At 42.5% G+C, this 18,807-nt stretch overlaps 1 protein-coding gene across 2 annotated transcripts in view; it reads right to left on the bottom strand.

Annotated features, from left to right (window-relative positions):
* Nucleotides 1-13,154: 13,154 nt before the first annotated feature.
* The window catches only part of lonp2 (lon peptidase 2, peroxisomal), a 69,417-nt gene continuing 63,764 nt past the window's right edge, over nt 13,155-18,807 (bottom strand). For both annotated transcript variants that reach the window (XM_072279628.1, XM_072279627.1), the window contains one exon: nt 13,155-15,529. In XM_072279628.1, the coding sequence (XP_072135729.1) occupies nt 15,308-15,529 (222 nt within the window). In that variant the 3' untranslated portion in view covers nt 13,155-15,307. The remainder of the gene's footprint in view (nt 15,530-18,807) is intronic.

The following is an 18,807-nucleotide window of genomic DNA, read 5'->3' on the forward strand; positions in this document are numbered from 1 at the left end:
TGACTTATTGACTTCATCAAATCAAATGTACTTCAAGATTGTCTTTTTGATAACTGAGGAAAACTAAAGATTTTGAATGCCTAGAGGTCCAATAAGGTATTAAAAGGTAAATGTCTCTGTTACTTTGCCCTTTGGGATAGTATTGTATCTTTTCCAATCTGCTTATCACTTAGAAAACAAATTGTTGTTGCTAAAACTTCGGAAGGTGTGCCTGGAGGCTGTGGAAGTGAGCAAGGTCCTCAATGAATACTTCTCTTTGGTATTCACCAATGAGAGGGAACTTGATGATGTTGAGGACAATATGAGTGAGGTTGATGTTCTACAGCATGTTGATATAAAGGGAGAGGAGGTGTTAAGAGTTGTTAAAATACATTAGGACGGATAAGTCGCTGGGGCCTGATGGAATACTCCACAGGCTGCTCCACGAGGTGAGGGAAGAGATTGCTGAGCTTCTGGCTAGGATCTTCATGTCCTCGTTGTCCATGGGAATGGTACCAGAGGATTGGAGGGAGATGAACATTATCCCCTTGTTCAAAAAAGGTAGTAGGGATAGTCTGGGTAATTATAGACCAGTGAGCCTTATGTCTGTGGTGGGAAAGCTGTTGGAAAAGATTCTTGGAGATGGGATCTATGGGCATTTAAAGAATCATAGTCTGATCAGGGACAGTCAGCATGGCTTTGTGAAGGGCAGATCGTGTCTAACAAGCCTGATAGAGTTCTTTGAGGAGGTGGCCAGGCATATAGATAAAGGGTAGTGTAGTGGATGTGATCTACATGGATTTTAGTGAGGCATTTGACAAGGTTCCACATGGTAGGCTTATTCAGAAAGTCAGAAGACATGGGATCTAGGGAAGTTTGGCCAGGTGGATTCAGAATTGGCTTGCCTGCAGAAGGCAGAGGGTGGTGGTGGAGGGAGTGCATTCAGATTGGAGGATTGTGACTAGTGGTGTCCCACAAGGATCTGTTCTGGGACCTCTACTTTTTGTGATTGATTGATTTATTTATTTATTTAAATTAACGACCTGGATGTGGGGGTAGAAGGGTGGGTTGGCAAGTTTGCGGATGACACAAAGGTTGTTGGTGGTGTGGGCAGTGTAGAGGATTGTCGAATATTGCAGAGAGACATTGATAGAAGGCAGATGGAGTTCAACCTGGACAAGTGTGAGGTGGTACACTTTAGAAGGACAAACTCCAAGGCAGAGTACAAAGTAAATGGCAGGATGCTTGGTAGTGTGGAGGAGCAGAGGGATCTGGGGGTACATGTCCACAGATTCCTGAAAGTTGCCTCCCAGGTAGATAGGGTAGTTGAGAAAGCTTATGGAGCTTATGAAAGCTTATGTCATGAACATTGACTTCTCAAACTTCTGCTAATGCCCCACCTTGGCCTGGTACTCCGTCTGTTATTTATTTATATATACACATTCTTTTTCTCCCTCTGTCCCCCTCACTATACCCCTTGCCCATCCTCTGATTTCCCCCTTTCTCCCTAGGCTTCCTGTCCCATGATCCTCTCATATCCCTTTTGCCAATCACCTGTCCAGCTCTTGGCTCCATCCCTCCCCCTCCTGTCTTCTATCATTTTGGATCTCCCCTCCCCCTCCCACTTTCAAATCTCTTACTAGCACTTCTTTCAGTTAGTCCTGACGAAGGGTCTTGGCCTGAAACATTAACTGCACCTCTTTCTAGAGATGCTGCCTGGCCTGCTGCGTTCACTAGAAACTTTTATGTGTGTTGCTTAAAGCTTATGGAGTGTTAGCTTTCATAAGCCGAGGGACAGAGTTTAAAAGTCGCGGGGTAATGATGCAGCTCTATAAAATTCTGGTTAGGCCACACTTGTAGTACTGTGTCCAGTTCTGGTCGCCTCACTATAGGAAGGATGTCAAATCATTGGAAAGGGTACAAAGGAGATTTACCAGGATGCTGCCTGGTTTAGAGAGTATGCATTGTGATCAGAGATTAAGGGAGCTAGGGCTTTGCTCTCTGGAGAGAAGGAGACATGATAGAGGTATACAAGGTATTAAGAGGAATAGATAGTGGACAGCCAGCACCCCTTCCCCAGGGCACTTTTTTTTGCGTGTCGCACCAGTCAGTCAGCCATTCTTGTCTGGCGCGTAGTGTCAGGATTGGTTTCTCTTCGGATTAACTGGGTCACGATATGAACGTTCCCGACTTGACCCTTTTTTTTTTTACAAGGCCGAGTGGCTAGCTCAACGCTCAACCTGGCACCAATGGAAAGCGTGCTCGGGGTATGGCCGGACTTGGATTCGAACTTTGGAGCCTTTGCTCCAGAGTCCAGTGCTGTTGCCATTGTGCCACCAGCTGGCTAGGGCACCACTGCTCAATACAAGAGGACATGGCTTTAAGGTAAGGGGTGGGAAGTTCAAGGGGGATATTAGAGGAAGGTTTTTTTACTCAGAGTGGTTGGTGCGTGGAATGCACTGCCTGAGTCAGTAGTGGATGCAGATACACTAGTGAAATTTAAGAGACTACTAGGCAGGTATATGGAGGAATTTAAGGTGGGGGGGTTGTATGGGAAGCAGGGTTTAAGGGTCGGCACAGCATCGTGGGCCAAAGGGCATGTACTGTGCTGTACTAATCTATGTTCTATATTTTACCTGTCAGATATATTTGAAAAACTGAATCTATTAAACAAGCAGTTGCAAGGAAAAAATAGAATCTTGTATTGAAATCAAGAGTTTTACTGCTTTCCTTTTGAAAGTTTACTTTTCAGCAGGAATATTGGATGTTGAAAGTTTGTGTGAATTCCTTCACTGGCACTCTTAAAGTGGGATTGCAAAATGATGAGCTGATTGCATATTTTGATCATTTGAAACTACTGCAAAATGATGTGGACCGGTTGGAGATGTGTTTCTGATTGGGTGGTGAATCCACCTGGGGTGAATGTATGTGTTGACATCACATTGCAAAAATGTCATACTGAGCTCAATGATATAACAGCTCAAGCAAAGTGTAGTAAGCAAGATTTCTGGATAGCATAGCTAGTGATATTCAAGATAAGTTTTCACAGCTCTGGGAGAAAGCAAAGTTGTTTTTAACTGGATTTCCCACTCTTATCTAATTGGATGTGGTCTTATTTGAGCTCTTCACCTGCTATCAAAAGCTCATAATCATTTTGGTTTTGTGAAAAGAGTATTTTTAACCACATTGCAATCAGTTATTCAAAAACTTGGTAGTTTGCATCAGTCGCAAGGATCTCGCTAAATACCCGAAGTAACAATGTTAAGCAACGCGGGTACAAAATGCTAGAGGAACTAACTCAGCAGTTGACATTTTGGGCAAGACCCTTCAGCAGGACTTGGTAACTCCTGCTGAAGGGTCTTGTCCTGAAATGTTGACTTGTACTCTTTTTGCTCCCTCCCCCCCCCCCCCCAATAGATGCTGCCATAGTTCCTCCAGCATTTTGTGTGTTGCTTGGATTTCCAGTGTCTCCAGATTTTCTCATCTTTGTAACAATATTGCACACTTTTTCATTGCTGATTGGAATAATAGATGAAGTATCCTATTCAGAGCTTGGATATGGTTCTTTTTTAATATACACCTGTAAAACATTTAATATGTACAGTGGCATGCAAAAGTTTGGGCACCCCAAGAGATTTGAGCTCTCAGATGACTTTTACCAAGGTCTCAGACCTTAATTCGCTTGTTAGGGATATGGCTTGTTCACAATCATTGTTAGGAAAGGCCAGGTGATGCAAATTTCAAAGCTTTATAAATACCCTGACTCAAGCAGAGGGCTCCTCTAAGCAGCTGCCTAGCACTCTGAAAATTAAAATAAATGATGCCCATAAAGCAGGAGAAGGCTATAAGAAGATAGCAAAGTGTTTTCAGGTAACCATTTCCTCAGTTTGTAATGTAATTAAGAAATGGCAGTTAACAGGAACGGTGGAGGTCAAGTTGAGGTCTGGGAGACAGAGAAAACTTTCAGATAGAATTGCTCGTAGGATTGTTGGAAAGGTAAATCAAAACCCCCGTTTGACTGCAGGAGACCTTCAGGAAAGTTTAGCAGACTCTGGAATGGTGGTGAACTGTTCTACTGTGCAGCAACTCGTGCATAAATATGACCTTCATGGAAGGGTCATCAGAAGACTTTTCCTGCGTCTTCACCACAAAATTCAGTGTCAGAAGTCTGCAAAGGAACATGTAAACAAGCCTGATGGATCTTGGAAGTTAAAATAGAACTTTTCAGCGACAATGAGCAAAGGTACATTTGGAGAAAAAGGTGCAGAATTTCATGAAAAGAACACCTCTCCACCTGTTAAGCACAGGGGTGGGTCGATCATGCTTTTGGGCTTGTGTTGCAGCCAGTGGCATGGGGAACATATACTGGTAGAGGGAAGAATGAATGCAATTGAATACTAGCAAATTCTGGAAGCAAACCTCACACTGTCTTGGGGGGGGGGGGGGAAGCTGAGGATGAAAAGAAGATGGCTTCTACGACAGGATAATGATCCTAAACACACCTCAAGATCCACAATGGACTACCTCAAGAGGTGCAAGCTGAAGGTTTTGCCATGGCCCTCACAATCCCCGACCTAAACATCATCAAAAATCTGCGGATAGACCTCAAAAGAGCAGTGCTTGCAAGATGGTCCAAGAATCTCTCAGAACTAGAAGCCTTTTGCAAGGAAGAATGGGTGAAAATCGCCCCCAACAAGAATTGAAAGGCTTAGCTGGCTACAGAAAACGTATCACAGCTTGTAAACTTGCCAAAGGGGGTGTTACTAAGTACCAACCATGCAGGGTGCCCAAACTCTTTTGTTTCGGGCCCTTTTCCTTTTTTGTTATTTTGAAACTGTAAAAGATGGAAATAAAAAAGTCATCTTAAAATATTAAAGAAATGTGTCATCTTTAACTTTATGCCTTTTGGCAATTATGTCATCTTTTACTCGCTTAGCCATTCACAGTAACAGAAATTTTGACCAGGGGTGCCCAAACCTTTGCATGACACTGTACCTATAAACTGCTAAAACATGCATATTAGAATAACTAGTACTATTGACCTAAGAAAACTTTAGGAACTGATGGAAACTAAGTTGGGGGAGGGGGAGAGAAGAGGACCATAAGCAAAAAAAAAAGTTGAGTACCATGGGCTGAACTTTTTACCTGACATTCTTCTCTGCTCCAGATAATCTTGGATGAGGACTAAACTAAATAAAATGATGCAGCAAGATGATTGGTGTTTTGTCTGGCATGCTGGAGATAAAGTCCAAGCTCTTCAGGAGAATTATGCAGAACCAGCAACTTGTAACAATCCAGCTTCAGAATGTGTCTGGTCTCCTACTGATTGGACTGATGGGTTGATTTGCCAAATGGATTGTGTAGTTGGAGCCTTAAGACCACAGATATGCCACTAATGAGAAGCTTGATGCTTTCATTAAGCAGCAATGGAAATCAACACTATCCAATGGAAACAACAGGAATTCTGCAGATGCTGGAAATTCAAGCAACACGCATCAAAGTTGCTGGTGAACGCAGCAGGCCAGGCAGCATCTCTAGGAAGAGGTGCAGTCGACGTTTCAGGCCGAGACCCTTCGTCAGGACTAACTGAAGGAAGAGTGAGTAAGGGATTTGAAAGTTGGAGGGGGAGGGGGAGGGGGAGATCCAAAATGATAGGAGAAGACAGGAGGGGGAGGGATGGAGCCAAGAGCTGGACAGGTGAGCAAAAGGGGATACGAGAGGATCATGGGACAGGAGGTCCGGGAAGAAAGACAAGGTGGGGGGGGGAACCCAGATGATGGGAAAGAGGTATATTCAGAGGGACAGAGGGAGAAAAAGGAGAGAGAGAAAGAATGTGTGCATAAAAATAAGTAACAGATGGGGTACGAGGGGGAGGTGGGGCCTAGCGGAAGTTAGAGAAGTCGATGTTCATGCCATCAGGTTGGAGGCTACCCAGACGGAATATAAGGTGTTGTTCCTCCAACCTGAGTGTGGCTTCATCTTTACAGTACAGGAGGCCTGCTGCGTTCACCAGCAACTTTGATGTGTGTTGCTATCCAATGGATATGTCACTCATTGAAAACTATAATGCAAAAAAGCCAATTTTATCCATTTGTGCTACACACAGTATGACTCTTGCATGAACGATGCTGTACGCCAGGAGCAGAGATGTCTTCACAATTATTTTGCTCTCACCAGTTAAATATGAGCATTGTATCAGAAAACACATTGTCGGAAAGGTAATTAATGCATTTCAAATTGATCTCTAGGTTGAAGTGTGTGAATGAGTTGTAATGAGGTCATCACGTTCCTTTCCTCACTCATCCACCACTTCTAAAATTCTCTTAATATCTCTTGGCCAACAAGCTAATGAATGGCCCAAATCAGTGTGCAGCTAAGGCCAGGACAAAACTATGAAACTGGCTTCAGAGCAAGTGTTTCTGGAATGCTAGAGATATGCTTATTTTTTTTTCTAAGGGAGAGGAAGTAGTCTTCCGCTAACCAGAATGCAGCCACAACTTTAATGCTAGACCATCATATGCCAGCCTAAGTGGTCAAGGTGGAATTGCATTAGGGTGATTATCATGATAAACACATATAACTATTGTTTCCATTTAGAGAATCTTTTTCACAGGACTATAGTAATCCTATATTGCACAATACCACCAAAAAAAAAAAAACAAATTTTCATATGGGTTTCTATTGTGGACTAAGGGGGAAGAGGACTAGGGAGAGGAGAATCATGGTTGGGGAAAAGGGGAAGAGTGGGAAGCATGAGGTCTATAATAAGAGCAGGACATATAGGAGCAGAATTGGGCCTTTTGGCCAATTTGAGGCTGCTCCACCGCTTAATCATGGGTGATACATTTTTGGCCAGACTTAACCTCCACATTTGCCAGTGGCAACAAATAGCTAAAGCAATTCTTCCTCATCGTTTCTGAAAGGATGTGCCTCTATTCTGAGGCTGTATTGTTCTTCACATCCACTCTGTCAAGACCTTTCACCATTCGATAAGTTTCAATGAGGTCACCCTCATTCTCTGAATCCCAGTGAATACAGGCCCAGAGCCATCAAATGTCTGTAATATGACAAGCCATTCAATCCTGGAATCATTTTTGTGAACCTCCTTTGAACCCTCTCCACTTCAGCACTTCCTTTCTAAGATAAGGGACCCAAACCTATAGTGCGGCCTCAGTGCTTTATAAAGCCTCAACACAATACAGCCTTGCTTTTATATTCTAGTCCTCTTGAAATGAATGTTAAGACTGCATTTGTCTTCCTCCCCACAGACTCGACCTGAAAATTAACCTTTAGGGAATCCTGCACAAGGACTCCCAAGTCCCTTTGCTTCTCAGTTTTTGTATTCTTTTTCCACTTAGAAAATGATCATTTCTTTCACTTCTACTAACATACATACCATACATTTCCTGCCACTATTCCATCTGCTATTTCTCATACCCTAAAAATCTGAATCTTTCTGTAGCCTCTACTCCCTCCACCAGTCTTCATATCTTCAACAAAGCCATCAATTCAATCATCCAAAACATTGACATCTAAAAAGAATCAGTCCCAACACAGGCCCCTGTGGGACGCCACTAATCACCGGCAGCCAGTCAGAAAAAGCTCCTTTATTCCCACGCTTTGCCTCCTGCCAATCAGCCACTGCTTTATCCATGCTAGAAACTTTACTGTAATACCATGAGCTCGTAGCTTGTCATGCAGCCTTATGTTCCACCTTGTCAAAGGCCTTCTGAAAATCCAGTACAAATCAACCAGTTCTCCCTTGTCTATCCTGCTTGTTACTCGGTGGTGGGGAAACTGCTAGAGTCAGTTATCAAAGATGTGATAACAGCACATTTGGAAAGCGGTGAAATCATCGGACAAAGTCAGCATGGATTTGTGAAAGGATGTGTGAAGAATCTCATAGAATGTTTTGAGGATGTAACTAGTAGAGTGCATAGGGGAGAACCAGTGGATGTGGTATATTTGGATTTTCAAAAGGCTTTTGACAAGGTCCCACACAGGAGATTAGTGTGCAAACTTAAAGCACACGGTATTGGGGGTAAGGTATTGATGTGGATAGAGAATTGGTTGGCAGATAGGAAGCAAAGAGTGGGAATAAATGGGACCTTTTCAGAATGGCAGGCAATGACTAGTGGGGTACCGCAAGGCTCAGTGCTGGGACCCCAGTTGTTTACAATATATATTAATGACTTGGATGAGGGAATTAAATGCAGCATCTCCAAGTTTGCGGATGACACGAAGCTGGGCAGCAGTGTTAGCTGTGAGGAGGATGCAGGATGACTTGGATAGGTTAGGTGAGTGGGCAAATTCATGGCAGATGCAATTTAATGTGGATAAATGTGAAGTTATCCACTTTGGTGGCAAAAACAGGAAAACAGATTATTATCTGAATGGTGGCTGATTAGGAAAAGGGGAGGTGCCATGAGACCTGGGTGTCATTATACACCAGTCATTGAAAGTGGGCATGCAGGTACAGCAGGCGGTGAAAAAGGCGAATGGTATGCTGGCATTTATAGCAAGAGGATTTGAGTACAGGAGCAGGAAGGTACTACTGCAGTTGTACAAGGCCTTGGTGAGACCACACCTGGAGTATTGTGTGCAGTTTTGGTCCCCTAATCTGAGGAAAGACATCCTTGCCATAGAGGGAGTACAAAGAAGGTTGACCAGATTGACTCCTGGGATGGCAGGACTTTCATATGATGAAAGACTGGATTATACTCGTTGGAATTTATAAGATTGAGGGGGGATCTGATTGAAATGTATAAAATCCTAAAGGGATTGGAGAGGCTAGATGCAGGAAGATTGTTCCCGATGTTGGGGAAGTCCAGAACGAGGGGTCACAGTTTGAGGATAAAGGTGAAGCCTTTAAGGACCGAGATTAGGAAAAACTACTTCACACAGAGAGTGGTGAATCTGTGGAATTCTCTGCCACAGGAAACAGTTGAGACCAGTTCATTGGCTATATTTAAGAGGGAGTTAGATATGGCCCTTGTGGCTAAAGGGATCAGGGGGTATGGAGGGAAGGCTGGTACAGGGTTCTGAGTTGGATGATCAGCCATGATCATACTGAATGGCGGTGCAGGCTCGAAGGGCCGAATGGCCTACTCCTGCACCTATTTTCTATGTTTCTAAGAGATTTGTCAGGCAAGATTTTTCCCTTGAGGAAACCATGCTAACTACAATCTATTTTATCATGTGCCTCCAAGTATCCTGAAACCCCAACCTTAATAATTGACTCCAACGTCTTTCCAACCACTGGGGTCAGGCTAATTGGCCTATAGTTTAGTTTCTTCTGGTTCTCAGCCTTCTTAGAGTGACATTTGCAATTTTCCAGTCTTCCAGAACCACTCAAGGAATTTATTGATTCTTGAAAGATGCTGCCATGATCTCTTCAGCCACCCCTTTCTGATCTCTGGGGTGTACACCACCTGGTCCAGATGACTTGGCTACACCCAATCCAGAATAGCTGATCCACTAGTGGGTTCAATAGGCTCAATCACTAGCTGCTTGTAGGCACTCTAGAATTACCCCTACTGAAATCCAGCACCAACCTGATTTTCCCAATCTACCTGCATATTTAAGTCCCCTGTGACTTCTGTAACATTGCCCCTTTGGCATGCGTTTTCTATCACCTGTTGTAATTTGTAGGCCACATCCTTAATACAGCTCCCATCAGGGTATTTTTACCCTTGCGGTTCCTTAGCTCTATCCACAATGATTCAACACCTTCTGGCCCTCTTTCTAATAATTTGATTTTTTTTTTAACAACAGGGTGACACCATCCCATCTCCCTATCCTTTCGATACAACGGATAACGAAACTTGTTCTGGAACTTGTTCAGAGACTTGTTCTGGAGCTGCTCCGACCTATGGTTAGGCCACACTTAGATCCCCTCCAGTTCGCCTATCAGCCCCAACTAGGAGTCCAGGATGCCATCGTCTACCTGCTGAACCGTGTCTACGCCCACCTGGACAAGCCAGGGAGGGTCATGTTTTTTGACTTCTCCAGTGCATTTAACACCATCCACCCTGCTCTGCTGGGGGAGGAGCTCACAGCAATGGAGGTGGTTGCTTTCCTGGTGTCATAGATTCTTGATTACCTGACTGGCAGACCACAGTACGTGTGCTTGCAACACTGTGTGTCTGACAGAGTGATCAGCAGCACTGAGGTTCCAGAGGGGGCTGTCTTGTCTCCCTTTCTCTTCACCATTTACACCTCGGACTTCAACTACTGCACAGAATCTTGTCACCTTCAGAAGTTTTGTGATGACTCTGCCATAGTTGGATGCATCAGCAAGGGAGAGGAGGCCGAGTACAGGGCTACGGTAGGAAACTATGTCACATGGTGTGAGCAAAATTATCTGCAGCTTAATGTGAAAAAGACTAAGGAGCTGGTGGTAGACCTGAGGAGAGCTAAGGCACTGGTGACCCCTTTTTCCATCCAGGGGGTCAGTCTGGACGTGGTGGAGGATTACAAATACCTGGGGATACAAATTGACAATAAACTGGACTGGTCAAAGAACACTGAGGCTGTCTACAAGAAGGGTCAGAGCCGTCTCTATTTCCTGAGGAGACTGTGGTCCTTTAACATCTGTCGGACGATGCTGAGGATGTTCTACGAGTCTGTGGTGGCCAGTGCTATCATGTTTGCTGTTGTGTGCTGGGGCCGCAGGCTGAGGGTAGCAAACACCAACAGAATCAACAAACTCATTCGTAAGGTCAGTGATGTTGTGGGGATGGAACTGGACACTCTGCCGGTGGTGTCTGAAAAGAGGATGCAGTCCAAGTTGCATGCCATCTTGGACAATGTCTCCCATCCACTACATAATGTACTGGTTGGGCACAGGAGTACTTTCAGACAGAGACTCATTCCACCGTGACGCAACACTGAGTGTCATAGGAAGTCATTCCTGCCTGTAGCCATCAAACTTTAGAACTCCTCCCTTGGAGGATCAGACAGCCTGAGCCAATAGGCTGGTCCTGGACTTATTTCCTGGCATAATTTACATATTACTGTTTAATTATTTATGGTTTATTACTATTTATTTATGTTGCAACTGTAACAAAAACCAATTTCCCCTGGGATCAATAAAGTATGACTGACTATATCCTTGGACTCTAAACTCCCAGCTATAATCTTTCAGTCATACCTGCCAATCTGCAAATTCACTCACCTTATGCCGTACACTGCACCCATTCAGATCCAGCACCTTCAGCCCTGTATTCACTCTTCTCGATTTTGTCGCAGCATGCTCAACCTTTTGATTCTTAACTTTGAGGTCTTAGCAACATCTGCCTCCACAACCTTTCCACTAACTGTTCTGGCACCAATTCCCATCCCCCTCCAACTCTGGTTTAAGCCCCACCATGCAGCAGTAACAAACCTTTCTGGTAGATTATTCCCCCTCTAGTTTAGGTGCAAACAGCCCCTTCTGTATAGGTCCGATCTTCAGTGGAAGAAAGCCCAATGATCCTAAAATCTTCTGCCCTTCCTTCTATACCAACTCCTTGGCCACATATGAAATTGTATAATCTTTACTAGCACATGGCACAGGTAGCAAACCTGAGGTCACAACCCTAGAGGTCCTGCCCTTTAACAGGCACCTAACTCCCTATTCAGAACCTCGTCACTTGACCTACCCACATCATTGGTACCTACATGGACGAAGACTTCCGGATGTTCACCTTTCCACTTAGGAATGCTGAGGACTCTGTCCCAGACATCGCAGCCCCTAGCACCCAGGAGGCAAATAACATCCAGGAATATCGTTCTCGCCCACAGAACCAAAAAATAGAGAAAGTACAGAGAAGATTTACTAGAATGTTACCTGGATTTCAGCACGCAAGTTACAGAGAAAGGTTGAAGAAGTTGGGTCTTTATTCTTTGGAGCGTAGAAGGTTGAGGGGGGACTTAGAGGTATTTAAAATTATGAGAGGGAGACATAGAGTTGATGTGGATAGGCTTTTTCCATTGAGAGTAGGGGAGCATGACCAAGGTAGCATGCTGAAATAGCCACTCAGTGCTGCCTTCTCTTTGAAAGATAATTGATTCTTTGGTATGGATAGCAAGGCACTGCACCAACACAGCTACCTAGGTTGAACTGAAATGTCTAGACTTCATCTGTAGCTTCTATCTGGGCCATTTGGTTCGATAGCTGAAGATGAACTTTGAACTCAAGGAAGGTGCTCTCAATGCTGAACGAATGTGTACTTAATTGGTTTGAAATAATAGGTCTTTAACGCATTGTCTGAATGCTTGTATATGTCATCTCCAGGCTGGAGTTCCTTTGAGTTCAGATTTAATTATCACACATATATCAGAACAGTGAAATGTGCGGTTTGTATTAACAACCAACACACCCAAGGATTGCTGGGGACAGCCCACAAGTGTCACCACGTACTCTGGCGCTAACATAGCATAGGCACAATACACAACATAAACATCTACAATGATAACAGAATAAAACAACAGCCAAATGAGCCCCTTTCCCACCCCTTCTTGCACATGCATAGGCCTCAAAATCCAGGACAGGCTACCTCCAGGCTTCCAGTCCTTGGCTCAGACGCTCTAACTCTCAGACATTGGGCCTCCAAACTCCAGTCCTTTCTCAGGTAGCTTGGCACTGGCCATGAGAAACTTTTCCTTGTACTTTTCTGCTCTCTCCAGGTTTACAAATTTAGAAACTTACTTTTCAGCATAGCTTCAGATTTTTCAATGGGGCAATTCATGAGCATAAATATAACTTGACAAGTAACACCATGGAGAAGTTGACAAAGATAGCAAGTCCCTGCATACCAAAAAAAAAATGCATTTTTTAACCTTGTTAAAATCTGAGCCTGTATTGTATATTGTAAATACAATCTTTAGTTCCTGAAACCTCTGCAGAGGGTCTTTGCACATGGGCTTTTCAATCATTCCTACTCTTGGATCGCTGGAGATATTATAGCGTGACTCCTGTGGTTAATAAAAATCGTTGTTCCAGTGGTATGGTCATTGAGGTGCCCATTAAGTGCTGGAGAAAGCTAGTTTGAACATGCAAGAACATGACAGATGTTTCTGGAATGTCATTTGGTATTGGTGATAGACTGAAGAGACTCATTACCATTTTAATTGGGGTTTAAATGAAGAATATAGCAGGTTATGACACTTAAGTTTCTGTCGAATGATTGCCATTTTCTTGAGGTTTAGGATTGATATTTTATTGTATAATAATTAACATTAGTGCTTCAGATTTTTTTTCTGGGTACCAGTAAGTCACTTGCTACAGCATACACACTCTAGCTGGTACAGTTGCTGGATACATAATTGTAGTTACTTGTTGAAGGTGATCACTGTAGTGTTAGGGTTAATATTTTATATTATCTGCCCATGCCCGAATACTGTCTAGTTTTACTGCTTGCAGACATGAACTACCAGTTGCAGAGAATTTCATACACAATCAATGGTGAACATCTCATTGCTGACCTCCATGACTAAATGAAGGTCATGGTGAATGAGCCCCAGATACTACCCTGCAGCTGGGATCATTGCCTATGAACAAACAAACAATTTTTGTAAGATTTCCAGATAGTCCACAAAACTGTTTATTTCACTTCGCGTACATCTTCTCTTCATCTTAAATGCGGTTTACAGTTTGAAGATCGACTGAGTGATCTAGTGCTCAGATGTCTCAGAGAACATTCCAGGAGATGAGCACCGACCGCCTGGTGAAGCTTAGAGGCCATGCTCAACTCCATTTTGCCAATTAAAGTGTCAAGGAAGATTGAAATGGCAAAGGGAATGCGGAAGGCGAACAAGGGTTCAGCACTAACTACCTGCTTCTTGCATTTTGTGATGGATCACTACCGGATAAGCTGTCTATAGCTCACTGGTGCTGGATAAGGCGTCTGTTTGTGACCACCTATCTCCTCACTGCTCTCCCTCTGCATTCGAGTGGTCTCCCTTTGTCTTTGGAGGATGTTACCGAAGTTCTGTGATTTCCGTGTTGTTTTGTGGCTATCTGGAGAAGGTGTATCTCAGTTGTCTACTGCATACATACTTTGATAATAAATGAACCTTGACTTTCACTTTTAACTAAGTTCCTTGTACTTACACTACATCAAATCCTTTCACTTTTGCCCCGATTGGAATTCAGCTGTCAATATTTCAGTCAATTGTGATAAAAGCTGGAACTAATTTATTCTCATGACACCCAGACTGGGTAATAAACACCGTGTTGGCAAATTCTGACTGCCAGGTTACTGACGCTCAGTATCATTGCAATGGTGGTGATTTGTCCAGATTCCCAGGTTTTAGGTCTGAAAGCAGTTGTCAGAAAATGACAAGAGAAAAGGGAGGGATAAAGACAACAAAGGGAACATCTGCGGCAGAGTGAGACCAAATGTATACACATGGCAGTTAGAATTATATTGTTCTTTAAGTACCACTAATGGTAGGGACAAGTAGCAGGCTAGGCTGCAATGGACAGAGAATAAAAGTATGTGGGAAGTAAAAGCATACTTGCACTGCTGTTTGTATCATATTCAACAAGGACTTTAAGGTAGATCACACTCTGGAATTAATTTCATAAACCTTGTGGCATGATGTCTTCACAACAGCTGCTACCTGGTTGTGTGGCTTGGCAATTTCCTGTGGGTTCATAACATCTTTCCACAGGCTTAGCTTCTGCATGTCATGTAGAAAAGCAGGTTTTACAATTATGACATGGTTAATATCAGTCACAGGTGGACAAATCCAATCCACTCCATTCCTCACAATTGAGGAGAAAGACTAGTTTGTATAGTTCAGGAATTTAAGGACCTGCTCTGCATGGTATCTCTAAATAAACATAAAATGAAATATGTTAAATTAAGAGATGCAAATATATTGGAGAAAAATATGGCATAATTAGGATTAGATTTTATAGACATTATAGTAATTAACAGTTGGAACTAGTACTGCATAAATTAAGCCATCTTGAATAACAGACAAGTACAATGATTTCTTGAAGCATCAGTATAACTGAAAACAAATCAAAATACATTTCCTAATTATACAACTTCTATGGAATCAGATATCAGAATATAACACTACTTTTAGGTATTTTGCCAAAATCATGTAATGCACAATTGAACTTTAACCATTTTATATTCTTTATCTCTAGACCATAAACCAAAATGCCTAGATAGGTCAAAGTTAACCACAAGTATGTATTGTTCATAATAAGTATTTGGCCTCCACACTGCACCTTACTTTGAAAGGCTGGAAAACCACCGCTATATAGTAGTTTAAAATAAAAGAATCGTTTAACAACTGTTAAGCCAACAATTTTAAAGTGGCAATAATCTTAGAGTTTACTATTTAAAATACTATGCCTCGACTCTGCTGGAAATCCTCCATCAAATGCAGCATTAAGTACATCATCTAAGCAAAAAGCAGTTATAAAATCTAGATCTTCTCTCATGTTGGCTGGAATCTCATCAAGGTCCTTCTCATTTCTCTTCGGTAGTATGACTCGCTTCAGACCGGCTCTATGTGCAGCTAAAACCTTATCTTTTATTCCACCCACCTATTGTAAAACAAATACAATTATTTTCAGTAGAATTACTGATGAAATAATAGACAATAAAACAAACAATAATAATAAACAATGTTTCAACTACAATCCAAGAATAACTTCACCCCTCAGTGAAGGAGAATTGGTTTTCAAATCAAGTATCTGTTAATCAGCTACTGATACAGCTATACTGAACAAATGAGATCAGGCTGACTCGTAGAGCAGCATGATGTCAACCTTGAGTTACAAGAGCTGGGTGGGAAGACTGTTTGTCTTGCATCTAAGATTTCTGCAAGAATTGAGGTGAATGAGAAACCAGCAGATTCAGCAAAATGGAAAAATACTTGAGTAGAAGTTGAAGATGCAGAGTGGAGGTTAATGGAATTATTTTCTAAATTAAAATTGAAGTTGACAAGAACCCTTTTGAACAATGAAAACGACAACCATAATTGTTTACCAACTGGCATTCCTCAGCCATGTCGTTCTCACAAATAACTTGTCACTGATACCTTCAACGTGGGGGGTTCACTCACAAGATTACATCTACTACCATTCAAACCTACTTCACTCTTGAATTTGAGGTTGATAGAATGCATTACGTACATACAGGAAGCAAATTTTAGCCAAGCAAACTTCCACAAGTAAATAGCTTTGTATGAATGGAAGTGTGTTCTGTTCTGTCACATTCCATTGGCTTTAATAAAATTGAGTATCAGGTGCAGGGTAGAACACACCAGATATTTAGCATAACTGGCCAGGAATTAACTAAAAGGTGATTTAAATATCAAATCAGATTAAACTTTACTTTTGCTAAAATATCCAATTATAAAATGGTTATCACAATAGGCCTTTGACAGATTCTAATGTGTGCCAATTCTCCAATGGAGCTACTCTTGTTCCACCTTCTGGTCCTATCTACACCATATTTATTTAATTCCCTATGAAAATCACAGTGGGACTTCCGGGGTTGAGTATGGTTTGAGTCGGTGCGTGTGAGTGTCGCTCCCGATTTTTATTGAAAACCTACCTGTTTATCTTTGCCGTATGCCCGAGATAACTGAATATTTGCCATTGTGAACAACGCGGGACATAGCTGGACATTGAAATGGCAAGTAGAATGTACCTTCGAAGTAAAACTGGGGAAAAAGATAGCGAAGCCTCGAGCAAGCAGACTGATGTTACAGTAATGGCGCCATTGCACGCTGCTGGAGCTGGACCCGAACCTGCACTACCCGATGACTTGGAGAGGCTTCATTTAGTACTTATTACTGACATGACGCAAGCGGTGCATTCTGCCTTAAAAAGAGAACTTGAAGATGCTTTATCACCAGTGACTGCTACCATGGAACAAATTATGTCTGCTTACGAGTCACACGACGAACGCATTCGTGGGGTTGAAGACGGCCTGAATGATTACAGTGACTGACTGGTGAGCACCGAAGCCGCCATTGCAGCGTTGCAGAGCAAAAACGCAGTTCTGAAGGGAAAGCTAGATGACCTCGAAAATCGGTCACGGAGATCCAATTTGAGAGTGGTTGGCATTCCTGAAAATTTAGAAGGTTCGGACCCTGTTAAATTTACCACCGAATTTTTTGACGAAGTGCTGGGGACAGATTTTTTCCCAAGTCCTCTCGTGCTTTCGCGTGCTCACTGAGTCGGACGTAAACCATCCGGTGTCTCTGGAGTCAAGCAAACGAGACCAAGAACGTTCCTGGTTTGCTTTCACTCCTTTCAAGATAAGCGATGCATCATCAACAGACGGAAGCAGGAGCTGTATTTCCGCGGACACCGCGTGTTTTTTTATGAAGATTTTAGTGCGGAGCTGGGTAAAAAACGAGCAGCTTTCAAGGAGGTGAAATCCCTGCTTTACAGGAAAGGGGTCAGGTTTGGCCTCTTGTATCCTGCCCAGCTCCGGATCATGCATGAAGGTAAAAAGCATTATTTCCATACACCAGAGGCAGCCAAAGAGTTTTACCATTCGCGCTGGGGAGAAAAAGAACGAGAAGAGCAATGACTTTTTTTTTAAGGTTATTCATGTAGCATGGAAGGGGCCTCATGCCAAGGCAAACTGTTAATTTTCATAATCCACTCCTTTGTTCATTTTTTCAGTTTAATTTGTGGAACGCGATTGGGTCGAACTGCTATGCTACTGAAACTGATTAACAAAAACTTTCAACCAGCAAAATGTAAATATTTGGGATTTATATCTCGGGCATTTAAGTTGCCCAGTTTTTTTTTTGTTTTTAATGCTTAGCTTGACCTGTGTCATCTTTAGCCTGTATGCTATATTAAATGTAGTATAAGTGATAGGATAAATTTTAAGGAGGGGAGCCACCCTAGATTAGATTGAAAGTTGGGCTGTATGGGGAACGCCTTGGAAGTTTTTTGTTGGGTACTGCCTGCGATCATCCTCATTTGGGGAGGTAGATCTAGGCTTCAGGGGTTAATTGGGTTTTTTTGTTTGTGTAAAGTGGTGGGGGGAGTGTTTTGGGGGATTACCATGGCAGCTTATTCTTTTATGTGTTACAGATTGATCAGACTTTCTTTTCATTGTGCGTTATTGTGTGCAACTTATACCCTCGCACTGTTTTGGATTGTGGGCCCTGTGTGCCTTTTGATATGGTTAACGTGAGTGCTGCTGATGGAGGCCACCCTGTGAGGTTTATTTCTTGGAATGTAAAGGGGCTCAATGGTCCGGTTAAAAGAGCTAAAGTTTTCTCTCATCTGAAACAATTAAAAGCAGATATACTATTTCTACAAGAGACACATTTAAGAGTGGAGGACCATAATAGACTTCGTAAAGCATGGATTAGTCAGGTTTTTCATTCCAGATTTAATAGTAGGTCCAGGGGGGTGGCAATATTAATCACCAAAAGAATGCAGTTCACACCATCTGATGTAATCAGTGACCCTAATGGTTGCTTTATTATAGTCTCTGGCTCTCTCTTTCAGATACCTGTTATTTTGGTAAATGTTTATGCTCCTAATTGGGACGATGTCCAATTTGCAAATAAGGCTTTGTCATTAATACCTAACCTGAATACACATAAGCTAATCTTTTCCGGAGATTTGAACTGTGCTATTGACCCACTGCTTGATAGGTCTTGCCCTAGGGGAACATTTTCTGGTATGGCAAAGGCCTTCTCGATGTTTATGCAACAAAATGGTTATATGGATTCTTGGAGATTTTTGAATCCATCAGTTAGGCAATTCTCTTTCTTCTCTCATGTTCACCACTCCTATTCCAGGCTAGACTATTTCTTTATAGATAATTCCTTGATACCTATGAT

The sequence above is a fragment of the Mobula birostris genome, chromosome 15 (assembly GCF_030028105.1).
Source record: "Mobula birostris isolate sMobBir1 chromosome 15, sMobBir1.hap1, whole genome shotgun sequence".
Lineage (NCBI taxonomy): Eukaryota > Metazoa > Chordata > Chondrichthyes > Myliobatiformes > Myliobatidae > Mobula > Mobula birostris.